The following is a 17,716-nucleotide window of genomic DNA, read 5'->3' as shown; positions in this document are numbered from 1 at the left end:
CTGAAAATCTGTTCCTCCATAAATGCAATACAAAGACTAGCAAAAATGGTCAGATCAACAGGAAAGATCTGTGAAGGCCCTCCTCTCTAACGTCTAGCTGGTCTTACGGCTCTGAGCAAGCAGAAAGTGAGTGCTAAGGCAGAGCTGTAAATAAATTGCCCGCTGGGCCATTGAAAATGTACCACAGCAATCACAGACAGCACAGGCTGAGAGACATATTGATTCAAAGCATTCAAAGAAATCTTATTCCAGCCATTAGCTGGTGACTAACTTAATGGAACAGAGACTTCAGAGGCTGCACATATCAATGCATACAACTTTACAAAGCAATTCTAGGAAATTCAGTAAACAAATAGTAACAACAATAAATCCTGGGAAAGGGAGGAATATGATGTCAATGATTGTCACATTATATTATTTAAAATTTCCAATTATCAACTAAAGATTTCAGTGCACATAAAGAAACAGGAAAGTATGGCTGATAGAACAATAAAAGCAGTCAGTAGAAACTGCGTCTGAGGAAATCCAGACATTGGGTTTGCTAGACACAGCATTAAAGTCAGCTGTGAGAAATATGTTCCAAAAAAAGTAAAGACAACCATGTGTAATTATAAAAAGAAAATAGGAAGTGTGGAGTTGAAAAGTACAATGGAAATTGGCAGAACCAGCAAACTTGAATACAGGTCAATCGAAATGATCTATCTGAAGAACAGAAAGAAGTTTAAAAACAAACAGCGTGAGACACCAATGAGATGTTATCAGGTATTCCAGCATGATACATGATGCTGGATGCTGGATACATGATACATGATGCTTTTCTCCTTCTGGGACTCAGTCCCAGAAGGAGAAAAGAGAGAAAGGGGCAGAAATAATATTTAAACAAATAATGCCCCAAATCTCTCCAGGTTTGATGAAAACTTTAATCTGCATATTGAAAAATCTCAATAAATTCCAAGTAGGATAGACTTAAAGTAACACACACCTAGACATGTCATAGTCATGTAGTCAAAAGTCAAAGACATAAAGAAAATCTTGAAAACAGCAGGAAAAAATGAATTCTCATGTATGAAGGATCCTCAATACTATTAAAAATTGACAGCTCATCAGAAACCATGTCATCCTGCTGTGTTCTATGGCTAGCTGTCAAGCACTTACTACACATGATCTGCTGACACTCTCAGGTGGGTGTGTCTGCCTCTCTGCTTTACAATCCCTGTGTTTTAGATTTCTTATGACATTACTTTTATATGTAGTGGTGACATACATACCTTATAATCATCCTCATTGTGACAAGAGACCTGCTCAGACTGACCATGCTAAATCATTTCAACAGTGTTTGGATCTATAGAAGATGACTGTCAAAAAGCCTCTTTAGTTAAGATACCCCACATAACAGGGTAAGACTCATTATGACTACCTATTATGTATTATAATACACAGGTGAGATACTGAGACACATGAGGGATGCTACAGTTCCTAGTTTGGTTTCCTTTTTCTATTGCGTGCAAATCTTATTTGGTTGGATTGGTTACCTAGGACACAGCTGCAGGATAAAGATGGATTGGTTGTTTGGGGAATGGAATTACTGGCTCTTCAAGAAGCAAAAGACTTGTTTGGTAAAACAAAAATTAGTGTGCCTCAGGAAATCACACCAAGACAGTTTAGAGAAGTAGTTAATACAGTGTGAGTTTAAATTTAGCTTGTTTGTTGTCTAGGTTCACCAAATGCTTATTCCTGCTTTGCACCTATTGCTTCAGGCCTTTCTGGGGGTTTCCAATGAAGTAGAAAGTTCAGTTCCCTCCTGAAAAGCTTATTTTCTGTTTTGGGGGGCAAAAAGAAGCTATTTTAAATTCAGGTGCACAGTTGTGTGATACAAACTGAATGTGTTCAGAGAATTTGGAGGATGTAAAAAAATCATTATAGGAAATGGATTTGAAGATACAAGCAGGAGATAATTCTTTGAGGTAAAAGATGAAATTTAAAGAGCTGGTGAACGTTTGGTTTTTGCAGATCACATTCCCCAGACAGCTTATGGAAAATATGTGAGTATGATATAAATTGTGTTGACCTAGAGTCTTACTCAAGAAAATGAGTCTTAGCAAAAATATGGGCCAAACACTTTATAATAGCCCTTGTATAATGTATTTAAAGAAAGTCTATTTTTGGTGTAATTATGACAGTATTAGTTTTGGGATACCTGACCACTACAACAATCTTGAGCACATGAAAAACACTAAAAAATATTTGTCAATTGATTTTCTCATATACAGTGTACCTTCTGGTTGTTAGCATTAGCTTTCTTTTCTCCCAGAATGTAGCTGCTGAACATTTGGTCTTGACTTGTGGTAATAAGGACTACAGAACATAACTCTTTTTATAAAGCTGACCATCTGTCAGATTATTTCCACTTGGTTTGTAGAAGGCATAGCTCTAATTTTCATTTTTCAGACTTGTTCTTTTTGTATTCACATGGTGTGGTACACCAGTTAGGAGAGGAGGAAGACGCAGTCCTACTCAGAAAGCTTCACAATCCGTAGACCCAGAAGATTAAGTTAAATTTGAGCCCTAACAGGAAGTTAGAAAAGCAACATAGAGATTCTCAAAAATATTTTGAAGGTTAGATATTTTAGTTATAATTTACTAACTACAACTTTAAGTATTTGTCAGCAAAAATAATTCTCGAATGTAAATTGAAGTCCACTAATGTATTGAGTTACCAATGATATTTTCTTTGTATTTTAAGTTGTGAAGAAAATTGCAACTATCGTCAAAATTCACAATATTGCATTTTGTCAGAGGGTCTTTCGTTGCCTGTTGTCTACTCTTAAAGCAGTCAGAGCCTTTGTAAATGGGGTAGTTAGTGACTACAGAGGGTAATTTGTTAGAGGTCTTTACTGAGTGGTCAGGAGTGGTTTCCTGTTAGGAGTTCTTAAGCACTGCTGTGAAAGCCTTTATTTCCAAAATTACAGTAAAATGCTTTACCATATAAGACACTCCCTTTCCCCCAAGTTTTCTTAAGGAAATTTTTTAGTTTTGATTTAATAACAATTTTGCAACCCCCTGGTGCTTACCCTTTTCTGGTTTCAGGCAATTACCATGATACTTGAAGGCTTAGCAATTATCAAAAACTTTGAACTGATTTACTTCCCTTTGGTCTATGAAGTCACTCAGCTCCAAGCAGCAGTTAGAAGGAGGGATGGTGTGTGGCATTAATGTGGAAGTTTGATCACTTTCTGCTCCTCCACCCCTGCATCTGCCAGAAATAATCCCATAACTATCAGTCTGCTACACCTCCGGACAGCACAAGATGGACCTAATTGTTAGGTGATTTAAGAGAAAAAAGTACAACTTGAGTTATGTCCTTTCATTCTCCTGAAAGAGTTAGAGTTGATTAGAAGGGGAAAAAACGTACAACTCAAGTTTTGAGAGCAGAACTGATTTTTGTGCTTAATTTTTTTGGGAAAACATTGTTTTATATCAATGGCAAAACGCAAGTTGCAGAGAAGCCCCCTGCCTACAGCCCCACTACTCCCATACACATCTGTAGGCACACCCCCACCCCCATTTGCCTTCTCCTCCAAGGCCACCTCCCAGAAAGCCTTTACGAGTTTTACTGCTTACAAAGGCCCTTGTTAGAGGCAATTGCTGTGTTGTTGTTCATACTGAGAAAAAATAATGAAGATCCAAAAAAGAGGCAGAAATCTCTTGTTTTCAGTGGCTCCACAAATGTCTTTTCTTGGACTTTTCACAGAAATTTTCCCATTCACACTTGCCCTTTAGAGGGGGAAATAAGCAGCTTTTACTCAAAAGTAACATTTTAATTGTTATTAGTGGAGAAGATAAAATAATTACTCTTTCACCTTATCTAAGTTTCTACAAGTTAATTCATATTTGATAAAGGGGTTCCTTCGGCTTTACGTGAGAACATGTTTGTAATAATGAGTTGTAGAAGGGGCAGTTTAAAAACTGCCACTAATGCCTTTATGCGTTCTTGCTGAATCATGCCAGTAATGGTTTGGCAGTTGTGAACACTTGTACATTGTACAAAAATTGTTGAACTACCAAATGGGGGGAATTTACTAGTTTTCCCAACATTTTCTTGAATATGATGGAAAAGAACTTGTATTATAATATCATAGACCTTCTACTATTAATAAAATATTATTGGTTCTAGTATTTAATTCATTATTTAATTTTACTTGAATAGTATGCTTAAACGTATTTTAAGTTTGCCTTCAATTTTCTGAAAAGTGGTTTTTTCCTCAGCCAAAATAAAATAATATACAATGAGCCTTTGTTCTGGGAATACAAAAGTTCCAGTTCTTTTTGCTAGTAAGAACAGGAGCCTCATTGCTCATTTATTGTTATTTTCCTGGAGCCTAGAAACAGTACATGACACAAGTACTCAGAAAAGTATGTATTTAATGAATAATTAAATGAACTGTCTTTTGTTTTTAAGTTCACTTCATACATTACAACAAGTATTACTACCTTAGAAGTTATAGCAGAATGCTGGGCAGGGGGACTCAGTAGAAATTAAGTGCTTGAATGACCCACATAGAGAGAAATATGATTTAAGAACTAAAGGGGTATTGGTAGGGAATATCCCCTGGATATGCCAAACCCACTAAAGCATTTTCACTTTTTGCATCTCCCCAGGAGCACTCACTGTGGGCCTTGTGCGACAGTGTCAAACAATCCATGGACGAGACCGAACGTGCATCCCACCTCGGCTTCCCCCAGAGTGGGTCACCACACTATTTTTTATCATCATGGGAATCATTTCATTGACTGTCACATGTGGTTTGCTGGTGGCTTCCCACTGGCGAAGAGAAGCTACAAAATATGCTCGATGGATAGCATTCACTGGAAGTAAGTAACCTGTGCTAGTAATTTGTCTAAAAGGCATGCACGCTGGTATTTTTATGAAGATAATCAAGAACCAGTAATAAGGACTCTATAATCATCAAAGAGCACTACTTGTATATGGCCGTCAGATAAACTGCACAGTCCCATCGATTCTTCAGAATTCTCACCACAAGACAAGGACATCCAAAACCTTAATCGCTTTGTATGAAATGCTATTTTAATGAATTTTTTTTCTGCTCACATTGTGGCATAGTGTTCCAGGTCTGTGACTCAGAGCTATCATTAACTTGAGTCTTTCCACTTCTCAAAGGTATTAGTATCTTATGTCAAATAAAGATAAATCTAGATAAAAATATAACAAATGTAAATTAGATAAGGCGTTGATGTGCTTTTTAATAACACTAATTTTTAGTTTCTGCTGTCAGTTGTATGTGACCATTGAAAAATCAGCACATTTGGTTATTTAATAATTGTTTCTCAACATTTCTTACTCCATTAATAAGTGCCCAAGGGTTTGATATATTTATATATTGCACATTCTCTTGTACTTTGCAGAATTGGTTTAATTTCAAAACACATCAGAGGTTGATCCCAAGTTAAAGGAAACAAAAATGCATAAAGAAAAGCTATCTCTGTAATTCTGCTTTCTTGTGTCTTTCTCTCTAAAGCAGTTTGTCCCTAGGGGACATTCATGAATGTCTATAAACATTTTGATTGTCATAAATGGGAAGATGCTGCTGACACCTAGTGAGTAGGGGCCAAGGAGGCTGTAAACATGCTACAAGTGCACATAATTGTTCCACAACAAAGACTTCTTTGGCCCAAAATGGCAATAGGGCTGTGCTGAGAAACCTTGCTCTGAGGTATATAGAATGATGAGACTTATACCAGATACTACTGGATTTAACTTTTCATTGCCTTAAAATCATCCCAGGTTTGCATAAGTTTTAAACAATGAGTATTACATCATAGTTTACTTTCACTTGATATTTTCCTTTAGAACTCATAAGATAGGGGTGAGGCACAATCCTACATATACCTATTAATGGTAAAACTCAATGTATCCTTAAAGACCATAAGATGGAGTATTCATTCCTGAGCATCATTCTCTTAATGTATGTTTCTGGTTCTGTTGTTTTATTTTTGTCTCTATGTCTACCTTAATTTTAAAATTTAGGTCAAGTTGCTTTTGACAGAAAATAATCTCCATTCTTGTTAAGAAATGTGAGGCAAGGTGATCTTTTTATTTTTTTATTGTTTATGCTATTACAGCTGTCCCAATTTTTCCTCTTTGTCACTGCCCTTCCCACAGTCAATCCCCACATCATTGTTCATGTCCATAGGTAATGAATGTATGTTCTTTGTCTAGTTCCTTCACTTCCTTTAACTAGTCCCAGCCTCCCCCATCCCCTCTTACAGCTGTCAGTCTGTTCCTTATTTCTGTGCCTCTGTTTGCTCATTACTTTATTTTGTTCCTTAGATTCCAGCTATGAGTTAGATCATATGGAATTGTATTTCATTGCCTGGGTTATTTCACTTAGCATAATAGTCTCTAGCTCCATCCATGCTGTCTTGAAGGGTAAACAAGGTCATGATCTTGTTTGAGTTCAGACAAACCTCCCAAGACAGTTCTTTGCTAAATGGTAGGGTCCAGAGACAGTGCTGCTAAATTAAAAGGTATTGGTGAGAAATTTAAAGAGAATCTTTACTTAAAGATATAGTACTTGTCCAGATAAAATTCATTCTTTATGTAAAATCAAGGAAGGATGTAGTTTCTGGATTTAGTTGAAATTTGGGAATGCATATGCTATGAATATGAAAAAAAATTCATATAATTTAGCAAAATAGTATAAGTGAAAGTATTAAGGTACTCACTGAGCCATTGTTTTTGTGACCCAATAAATGAAAAAATGGGTTATCTTGTTTTTCATTCCCCTTCAATAGAGAATATTTAAGTATATGTAGTTACCTCAGTATGCTGTGTGTTTTTCCTTTATTTTTAAATAATTTAAGTTTTTAAAATAATATGCATAAAATACATAATTCAAAGTCTATGAAAGGGTCACCAAGTGAAAAGTAAGTCTCATTTGTGGCCCAGTAACCCATATATCCAATACTCCTTTCCTTGAGGCAACCATTGTTACTAGTTTGTAGGGTTTCCTACCAAAGGTATTCCATGCATCAAAACGTGTTTGTATATATTTGAGTGTTCCATAAATATATATTTATTCTGTTTATATTATTCTGTACCTTGGTTTTTAGTTCAAGAATATATCTTGAAGTTAATGACATCTAGGTAAGCATAGAACTGTATTTACTCTTAGCTTCCTTAAATACATCGGTTTTTGTTCTAGAGCTATTCCACTGGGTTGACAGTTCCAAGAGGAATTGGGCTCCCCCTAGTGTTACACTATTGTACATCATCAACTCTATGATATGGGTTTCTATTCCAGTTAAGCTGTAATTTTGGTAAGAATGTGAGGGTAACATTTTCTGTGTGGTTTACACAGTGGAAAAATCTCTCAGAGGAGAGCCACACATGGTAGAGTTGGCATATGGGGGAAAAGAGTAACAAAGATGTGTCCTTTCCTTTGCCACTGTAATTTACACCCTCATCTACCTCATCTACACACCTGATAATCTGACTCTAATTACCGTGGAGGACATGAAGTTATGTCTTCATAGGTTTATTTATAATCCAGAACTTAACTACCAAAATTTGATAGATATTATCAGCATTAGATGATGTTTTACTGAGCTGTACATTTGAAACTTTTTTTTTTTAATTTTTAATTTTTTTATTTTTTTTTATTTTTTAGAGGGAAGAGTGGGAAGAGAGAGATATCAATGTGCGGTTGCTGGGGGTTATGGCCTGCAACCTAGGCATGTGCCCTGACTGGGAATCGAACCTGTGATGCCTGGTTCGCAGCCCACGCTCAATCCACTGAGCTATGCCAGCCAGGGCACATTTGAAACTTTTATGGTTTTATTAACCAGTGTCACCCCCAATAAATTCAATTTTAAAAAGAAAGAGAAAAAAATAATATTCTAAGATCTAAAGTAACTTTACAGGTCATAAAGAAGTAGCTTAAAAGAAAAATCATCAACCAGCTCTGGCGAGTGTGGCTCAGTGGATTGAGTGTGGGCCTGCGAACCAAAGGGTCACTGGTTCAATTCCCAGTCTGGGCACATGCCTGGGTTGCAGGCCAGGTCCCCAGGAGGGGACATTCGAGAGGCAGCCACACATTGATGTTTCCCTCCCTCTCTTTCTCCCTCCCTTCTCCTCTATCTAAAAATAAAATCTTTTAAAAAATAAAAGAAAAATCATCTACCCATATTAAATATCCTCAGGAAGTATAGAGAACCTATTTTTTTTATTAAAAACCAAAATTAGATTGAATAAGAGTTTATTGCTTCCTTTAAATTTGATTAAGCTTTTCCTAACCAATTTGGAAACTAATTAAGTCTTGTAAAATGCTAAACAATTACTCCATTATAATGGATAAATTTTTATTTTATGATGGAAAATAAGAAAGGATAGATATAAAGTCAGCAGATCAGTTAACAGAGTAACATGTAATATCTGTATTTCTAAATTATTTAGTTTTTGAGATTAACTTAATCATTAAGAAACAAATTGTTTTTAAAACTCATTGTATCCCATTATTTTTATAAATTAGGTAGAGCTACTTATATTGTGGTTTCTTTGGACTTACCAAATCATTAAGGCATTAAAAACTATTAGAAATTGGTGGCAGATGATACTGATAAGTGGATATTGGCATAAAGTTATTTATTTGCTGACTATACAACAGAACAACCAAAAGAGTCTAAATTTGCTTATGTAAAATTATTTGGTGTGATTGTTTGCCCAAAATAAAATAGACTATGTGTATAATATAAAATAATCCACCTAAATAGTGCAAAGCAAACAAGGGTGCTGATGTATTTCTTAAGTTAGTGCATTACTTGAGAAAATGTTACTTTTTAATGCATTTCTAGAGCTATTCCAGAAAAACTTCTGTTGACTTATTAAGGACTTTTAAACTTTGTTGACTAACACAAAAATAATTTAGGAAAATTGTCAGCTAATATGTTATCCAGGACTCTTGTCAGTATTCCTGGGAAGAGGTCTAACTTGGAAACTTTTCTCATTCAGATAATAATGGAAAGCTTCAACTCTTCATGTACTGTGAGTATAGTAATCTGTCTTCACATTACCCTGAAGAAATGTTTCTGCCTACAGAGAAATTTGAATGACTGTGCACTTTTAACTAGTGTGCTTTCAAAAAGCATAAACTATTTTCTTGGAAAAACTAACTTATCTGTAGGTAACTTGCATTCACTAAGAAGGATGTTTCTTTGGTCTCACAGGGGAACACACTGTTTGCTAATACAGTGGCCTATGGAATTACTCCTACCCACTCAGTGTTTTTTCTGATATTTTTCTAGAAACATTTTAGCAAATATTAGATTTCATTGTGTTTGTATACAAAACGCAGAGTTTTTCCCATTCTCTCCCACTTGAACCTCTTTGTATTCAGAAACCTGACAGAGATTGGGATGGGTTGTTATTCTTGTTTTTGTTTTGTTTTGTTTTTTAAACGTTGTCCATGATAAGAGCTAACCACTCTGACAATTTGCTAATCATCCCAGAAGTCTCAGGTTTTTTCTGCTAGCTGACTTTGTATCAGAGTAAGGTAAACAGTACTTGCATGTACCTTTTCTCCAATTCCTTCTAAATAATATCAATTCAGAGGAGCAAAGAACTGGCAAAATAATAACTAAGATGATAATATGCAATATTTATTCAGCACTTGTCAATGTGGCACTGTGTCAGGGACTCAATAATGTTTTATTTATATTGTGTTGGCCGAAGAGTTCATTTAGGTTTTTTTTTTCCCCCTACTATGGCTCTAGTAGTGTTTAGGTGTCTTTAACTTCATTAGAAACAATTTTGTTAGATTGTATTGTGAAAGCTGTCACATCAGGGTGCATTTTTTAAAAACTTATCAAAATTGGTGAATTTTTGTGTGGCCATTTTGATATTGAAGGTGAAGATACAGAACATTTTTAAGTCACATTTTTAATACACTTTATTATGCTATTACAGTTGTCCCATTTCCCCCCTTCATTCCCCTCCACCTTGCACACTCCTCCACTCACATTTCCCCCCTTTAGTTCATGTCCATGGGTCATACATATAAGTTCTTTGGCTTCTACATTTCCTATACTATTCTTAACCTCCCCCAGTCTATTTTCTACCTACCATTTATACTACTTATTCTCTGTACCTTCCCCCCACCACTACCCTGCTGATAACCCTCCATGTGATCTCTGTTTCTGTGATTCTGTTCCTATTCCAGTTGTTTGCTTAGTTTGTTTTGGTTTTTGTTTTTTTTTAAGATTTTATTTATTTATGTTTAGAGAGGGAAGGAGGGAGATAGAGACAGAGAAACATCAATGTGCGGTTGCTGGGGGTCATGGCCTGCAACCCAGGCATGTACCCTGACTGGGAATCGAACCTGCGACACTTTGGTTTGCAGCCCGCACTCAATCCACTGAGCTACGCCAGCCAGGGCTTGTTTTTGTTTTTTGTTTTGGGTGTGGTTGTTAACAACTGTGAGTCCGTTGTCATTTTACTGTTCATATTTTTAATCTTCTTTTTCTTAGATAAGTCCCTTTAACATTTCATATAATAAGGACTTGGTGATGATGAACTCCTTTAATTTGACCTTATTTGGAAAACACTTTATCTGCCCTTCCATTCTAAATGAAAGCTTTGCTGGATAGACTAATCTTGGATATAGGTCCATGCCTTTCATGACTTGGAATACTTCTTTCCAGCGCGTTGTTGCCTGTAAAGTCTCTGAGAAATCAATTGGTAGTCTTATGGAAACTCCTTTGTAAGTAACTGTCTCCTTTTCTCTTGCTGCTTTTAAGATTCTCTCCTTCATTTTTACCTTGGCTAATGTAATTATGATGTGCCTTGGTGTATTCCTTCTTGGGTCCAACTTCTTTGGGACTCTCTGAGCTTCCTGGACTTCCTGGAAGTCTGTTTCCTTTGCCAGGTTGGGGAAGTTCTCCTTCATTATTTGTTCAAGTAAGTTTTCAATTTCTTGCTCTTCCTCTTCTCCTTCTGATTCAGATGAATCTTCCTCCTATGATTTGGATGTTGGAACATTTCAAGATGTCCTGGAGGTTCCTAAGCCTCTCCTAATTTTTTGGAATTCATGTTTCTTCATTCTGTTCTGGTTGAATGTTTCTTTCTTACTTCTGGTCCACACCCTTAATTTGAGTCCTGGCTTCCTTCCTGTCACTATTTGGTTCCCTGTTCATTTTTCTTTATTTCACTTAGCATAGCCTTCATTTTTTTAAAAGAGATTTTATTTTATTTTTAGAGAGAGAGAGAAATATCAATGTGTGGTTGCCTCTGTTATGCCCCCAACTGGGGACCTGGCTTGCAACCCAGGCATGTATCCTGACTGGGAATTGAACTGGCGACACCTTTTGGTTCACAGTACAGCACTCAATCCATTGAGCCACACCAGCCAGGACAGCCTTCATTTTTTCATGTAATTTGCAACCATATTCAACCAATTCTGTGAGCATCCTGATTATCAGTGTTTTGAACTGTGTGTCTGATAGGTTGGCTATCTTTTGATGGCTTAGTTTGTATTTTTTCTGGAGCTTTGATCTCTTCTTTCATTTGGGCCTTTTTTTTTTTTTTGGTCTTGGCATGCCTGTTACGTAGTAAGGGGTGGAGCCTTAGGTGTTCGCCAGGGCGGGGCAACCCATGTAGCTGTGTTGTGACATTGTAGTATATGGGGGAGAGGCCCGAGAAGGAACAGTGTCACTTGTTCCCATCTCTGCCAGTTTTCAGTCATGTCCCCCGCTACCCACAATCAAATTGGGCCCTTCTGGTGCTGATTCCTGGGTGGGTGGGTTTGTGTATGTTCTAGGACCCTGTTGGTCTCTCCAATAAACTCTCCTGTGAGGCTGGGAATTTCTCCTCGTGCCGCCTCAACCTCCACCACCAGGTGTTTTCAATCAGAGGTTTGAGGCTTTATTTCCCTGCACCGAAACTCTGGGTTGCATGGTCGGTCTCGCTCCCCAGTTGTTCCTTCCAGTTTACCTGCGCACAAATGTGGGACTGCCCAGTCCGTAATCTACCACCTCACTGGATCCACCAACCACAGCCTTGCCCACCCCGGTCTTCTAGCTGCCACCTTGCTGAGAGTCCTTCCCGTCTCTGCCCCTCCTGCCCGGTCTGGATGAATGTTTGTTCTTTAACTCCTTGGTTGTCAGACTTCCATACAGTTCAATTTTCTGTCAGTTCTGTTTGGTTTTTGTTTTTAAATTTGTTGTTGTCCTTCTTTTGGTTGTGCAAGAAGGCACAGTGTGTCCACCTACTCCTCCATCTTAGCTGGAAATCCACATTTTTGCCTTGTTATGCTTTATTATTTCAAGAAATGTAAAAAGGCAACTGAAACACACAAAAAAGATTTATGCAGTATATGAAGAAGGTACTCTGATTGATCAAATACATCAAAAGTGGTTTGCAAAGTTTCTTGGTACCATTGACATTTTGGCCAAATAATTCTTTGCTGTGGAGCTGTTTTATGTACTGGAAAATGTTTAGCAGCACCTCTGGCCTTTACCCACTAAAAGCCAGTGGCAGGAGATAGCTGACATACTCATAATATCTAAATCAATAAAGTTATTGGTGAAATGAAAAGTGTGTCTTTTATTTTACAGAAAAAAACTAAGTGGACTTTTTGGCCAACCTAATACTTCTCGCATTTATTCTATTTGCAGAAGGGTACCAGAGCCTAAGATTGCACAGTTAGTAAGTAGTACAGCCAGAACTTAACTCTCATCACAACTTGAAATGGTCAAGAATAATAAAAGCAAGTACTTAGTAGACATGGGGACCTTTCTTAATGCTGATATTTGAAAGGCTAACCTAGCTTTTACTGAACTTAATTGTTAGGCTTTGGGGATATTATATAATCTGCAGTATATGCAAATCTTTGGACAGGTGGTTCACATTTTAAAAGGTTTGACCATGTTACCAATCCATGACCCTTCTTATAAACTTCTTTGTACCAATTTTCTTTGTCTTTCTAATCACCAAACCATGTTACTAATGTTGTGTTTTGGTTTGTTTTACAGTGATCCTTTTCTGTATGGCTGCCCTAATATTTCCAATAGGATTTTACATCAATGAAGTCGGAGGTCAACCTTATAAATTACCCAACAACACAGTAGTTGGGTCATCATATGTACTTTTTGTCTTATCAATTTTCTTTACAATAGTAGGACTTCTATTTGCTGGCAAAGTTTGTTTACCAGGCTGATGAATGTCTAATTTGCTTGACTATTTTTATTATTTTAAATTTTATTTTATTTTTTTATTTTTGGAGGGTGGGGAGGACAAAGGCAAGGCATCTGAGTAGTCCTCACTTAGGAAGATACTTAGATGAAACTGATGCTGAAAAGAAAATACTTTGATTAGTTCTCACTATGCACTTTGGATTTTAAAAAAATTGAGAGCCTTTTTCATAACCAAATACAGACAATGTTGACTAAGTCTCCTGAGCACATATTCAGGCAGTCAAATCTGCACTGTGATAGCAGCCTAGTGAAGGAGAATACTTTCTACTGAAAAGCACGGGGCCCTTATGACTCTTGTTCCGTTGTTAATGTCTAATGATTCATTTGAGGGGGGAAAATTCTAAGTATTTATGAATCACAGTGGACCAGAGGGATGCAAGAGAAGTTTCTGTGGGGCTGGCCTCACTTTCTAAGAAACTAGTATTCACAGCTTCCTTGTAAGTAGTATGAGGCACCAGAAGGGATTGCTGTTGTGATACTGCACCAAGAAGCCAATAGATCAAAACTTGTTTGCTAAAATGTATGTAAAAATTCTGAAATTCCCTGTTCTCTGTGTACAAAAAAAAATCAAACACTAAGAAACATGTTGCTGGGGTGGGTGGGGGAAATGTTCGTTATATTTATATAAATATATATAATATATATTTTGTGATGCAGTATACAGTGTGTATATATGTGTGTGTGTGTGTGTGTGTAAATTTGTATACACACATGCAAACAGTTTCTGGAAGAGAACTCTGAATGCTTTGCTAGCAAAACACTGTGGTGTGCAAACCTAGAACTCAATTTAAAAAAGCCATTTATCTGAAGGCTGTATAGTGGAGAGAGTCTTCAGTTTACCTCATTCTTTGTAACAGCCCTTGATTTTAACAGGTTTTTGTAATAGGTACAAATAATCCCATATCTTTCTAGGTGCAATTTTAAGTTAAGCTAAAATTCTTTGTAGGGTTAATTTATTTGTATATGATAGTAGAAAGTAAGATCATGTAATTTGGGGAATTTGACACTATTTAAATTATTGGCAACTGTTGTCTGTTGTACAGAGGTTCTTTTTTTACTGGCTGACTCTGTTACATTAATAATGCATCTTCTGTGTTCAAATATACAACTTTACATAAATACAAAGTCCACTAGTAATATTAATTTACAATATTTACAACACCAATATCACTCTGCTCTAAAGTTAAATTTATGTTATTTTTATCCATAAGCATTATTCATACATCTCCTTTACCGAAAACCTGAGTGATACAGTATTTTCTTTATATGCCATACACCTTTGTCTGGGAGCAGCTAACATTTTTGCATTTACTTTAAAGGACCGTACTCTACCTACAGCTTTATCTTTTTTTCCTAAAAGAAGCACTATAGCTAACCCTTGAATCCACAGATAGTTTTAAAACACAGTATTTCTCTTCTCCACCTTTCCATGCCTTCATGTCTCAGTGCTTAGTTTTTCCAGGTGTACACTATAGATCATCTCCTGTTTCAAATGTGGGGCAGGAGAGGTCTTTCATGGCAATGAAAGTAAGTTTTCATGGCAGTGGAGCTAAGTTTTTCTTCTGTATAGTGAAATGGCACCCCAAATGTCCGTCAGTAGAGTCCTGGATAGTCCATCTATTATATAGTACAGCTTCACACCAACAAATGAATGCCTTGTTTTTTAAAAACCTAGATTATACATTAGAGAATGATTGCAACGGAGTTGGGGCTACCTCCTCAATTATTCAAAATATGAAATGGGGGAACCTGATGTTTTCTTTCCATGCTGGCTTGTTTAATATTTATGTATCTCACTGTTAATTCATCAGTATTTTATTGTGGAAGAAAACCCAGTGTTGCAGCTCACTCAGGAGTGGGGATAAGAGGTAGGCCACCACTGTGATGCATTCCTTGAGTGGTACCAGTGAATGTCACACATTTTCCTCCAGGATCAAAGAAACCTTAGAAGATGCTTGAAGTAGATTCTTTCCCCCTAAGTGTTGTCTAGTCAGTTGGACATTTGGGATTGCCATTCCCAGGGGAATCTGATTAGTCCTCAGTCACAATGGATCACTTTGAAGGAAAGCTATCATTGTCATCATTATACCAGACATAAAGTGTTAGCAAAGTATGTTTCAAATTAATTTATATAACCAAGAGCTTTTCTCTTCCAAAAGATGAATTTTATTGTAAATAGTCTCAAAATGTTTTTAACTGGATCATAAGCATGGGGAGAGAGAGTTTCTCAGCTGCTAAGAACTTCCCCACTGTTTACTTCTTTCACTTACAGTGGTATTGCAAGATGACAAAATTTAAGGTTTTATTTGTATCTATTATCCAAACCATCAGATTTTCTTTAATTTCATCATCATCTTGGAGGTCCAGTACATTAAAGGACTGATGAGGGAAATTCTAACCAGTCAGCCCAGGGTTAAAACTGTCCCATCAAGTAGTGTATGAAGTCAAATCTTTGTACTCTTCCAGACCAAACATTGAAATGGACTTATTCATATAAAATTCTATACATCCTGTAAGTGAAAAGACACAGCTATCAGCAGTTGCTTTAAAAAGGTCACTATAGTAAGTACTATATAGTACAGTATTAATTTATAACAGGAAATCGTAGCTTGTAATCTGTATATAAAACACTTTTACGGTGCAATCATTTGTCAAACTTTTGTCTGTTACATTGTTTTTAGAGTGTGCATTATTCTCATACCTAAGAACATCACTGTAAAATCTGCTGAAAACTAGTTGTAGATTTTATTTGCACAGGACTTAGTTTGAAAATTTTGGAAGCTCCTAATTACATATGCCTAAACATCTGTAAACATGGAAAATCTTCAGTTCATTTTTAAAATTTTTCAGTATAATCCTTTCCAAAGGTAATCCATGTTCTATGTTGTTAATGTGTGTATGTAATTTTTCTGACTCTTCTACTTCTTATAAACTTATTTTCTGTTCCATTTGTTTTGTTTTTGAAGGATGGCTCTTTTTTTTAATGTTCTAGATGACCAAAACACTTCATTAATTTTTACTCTTTTGCCTAAAGCTTTGGTATTTCTACTTGATGTTCTGTGAATTCACTGTTTAATCTCTTTAGTATAATAATAATTAGTCCTGGTGACATACAATCTATTGATTTAGAGGAAAGGCCCTGAAAAGTATTGGAAACTAACTCTGCATATATGCTTAGCTATTATTTTGCATCGTGGGCTTCATAGGAAGAACATGTTACATTTATTTTGTCTTTATTAAAAGACTACTAGCCACAGTTACTCTGATTGTAGTAACTGTTTATCAACCCATTTAATCTTCTAAAAATTGAAATTACTTTCACAATACAAAACAGTAAGTTGTCTTTTAGAGCTGATTTTTGAAGGATAAAAGTATATGAAGGAAGAAAGTGGCCTGTGTAGGTTGGATTCCCTACACAGAATTTAGTAGTTGTATCACCTCAAGAGATTTTGAAGTTTGTGATCAAGGTCTGTATATTGCCCTAAACTTTTAAGAGTTGTTTTCTAATTGGTTATAACATTTTTCAATTAATAGTTTCAAAACAAATTGTTAATATGAACTGTATAAAATGAACATAATTTTCTTCACTTGTATTTTTGTTATGGAGCAAGTTTATCAAAATAAATTGTCTACTAAAGAAACTAAAAAGGCTTCTATTACTTTGAAATAAGCTTTGATTTTAAAAATTTATTTCAAAATTGATTCCTTAAAGAGTTTTCACATATTCACACAGTGACACTTCCTTGCCTTTTACTTTGGTTTTGTTAGCATCATGTGGGAGAAAAGGTCTCCCCTCTCCTTCCTTTCCCACTCCTACCTCCCCTGCTAGGGAAGAGATGCTATTAATAAAAGTCCAGAATATGGACTAGGCCATGTTTACCAATAAGAAGAGTCACTTAGCAAGAATAAACCATACAAATGTTGCTCTCTCTTTTGTATCATGTTTCCTGAAGTAGGAGAAAGAAAACTAACCATCTTTTCTTTTCTTCCTTGCACAAAGTCCTAATAAGCCCATTCATCTTTGCTTCAGTCTTCTATTTCTGCTTTACTGCAGACCAAAGGATCTTAGTTTCTAAGATTTGAAATTTGGGTTGAAATGGTAATAGAGACCCTTGGTGTCTAGATTCGTCCATGTGCTTCATCACAAACAGCTCTCTTTGAGCTCTGGAGGTATTGAGATGAGCCCAGTCTAATAATAACTAAGGATCAAATAAAACATTGTATTTACCCTTTGCTGCTGTTTCCTGGCCTCTTCGGGAACCTCATGGGGAACTAGGAGATAAAGACAATGTAGGGTTTGGACATTCTTGAGTTCTGGAGCTTATGGGTGTTTTCTTAGGATAACCAACTGTCCCAGTTTGCCTAAGACTGAGGGGTTTCCTGGGACATGAGACTTTGAATGCTGTAACTGAGAAAGTTCCAAGTAAATGGGGTTGATTTGTTGACTGTC

The 17,716-nt window shown here is 36.3% G+C and overlaps 1 protein-coding gene across 2 annotated transcripts in view; it reads left to right on the top strand.

The window, feature by feature from the left end:
• The window catches only part of MOSMO (modulator of smoothened), a 76,104-nt gene extending 59,190 nt beyond the window's left edge, over positions 1 to 16,914 (top strand). Inside the window, exons 2-4 of one of the 2 annotated variants that reach the window (XM_036021396.1) lie at positions 4,660 to 4,872; positions 9,029 to 9,061; positions 13,045 to 13,833. In XM_036021396.1, the coding sequence (XP_035877289.1) occupies positions 4,660 to 4,872; positions 9,029 to 9,061; positions 13,045 to 13,229 (431 nt within the window). In that variant the 3' untranslated portion in view covers positions 13,230 to 13,833. Of the gene's footprint in view, positions 1 to 4,659; positions 4,873 to 9,028; positions 9,062 to 13,044 lie in introns of both variants that reach the window. The other variant, XM_028511168.2, reaches the window with a different exon arrangement.
• The last annotated feature ends 802 nt before the right edge of the window (positions 16,915 to 17,716 follow it).

Source organism: Phyllostomus discolor, chromosome 3 (assembly GCF_004126475.2).
Source record: "Phyllostomus discolor isolate MPI-MPIP mPhyDis1 chromosome 3, mPhyDis1.pri.v3, whole genome shotgun sequence".
In the NCBI taxonomy this organism is placed as follows: Eukaryota; Metazoa; Chordata; class Mammalia; order Chiroptera; family Phyllostomidae; genus Phyllostomus; species Phyllostomus discolor.
The sequence above is the reverse complement of the archived record's forward strand: the minus strand, read 5'-3'. Positions and strand labels throughout refer to the sequence as shown.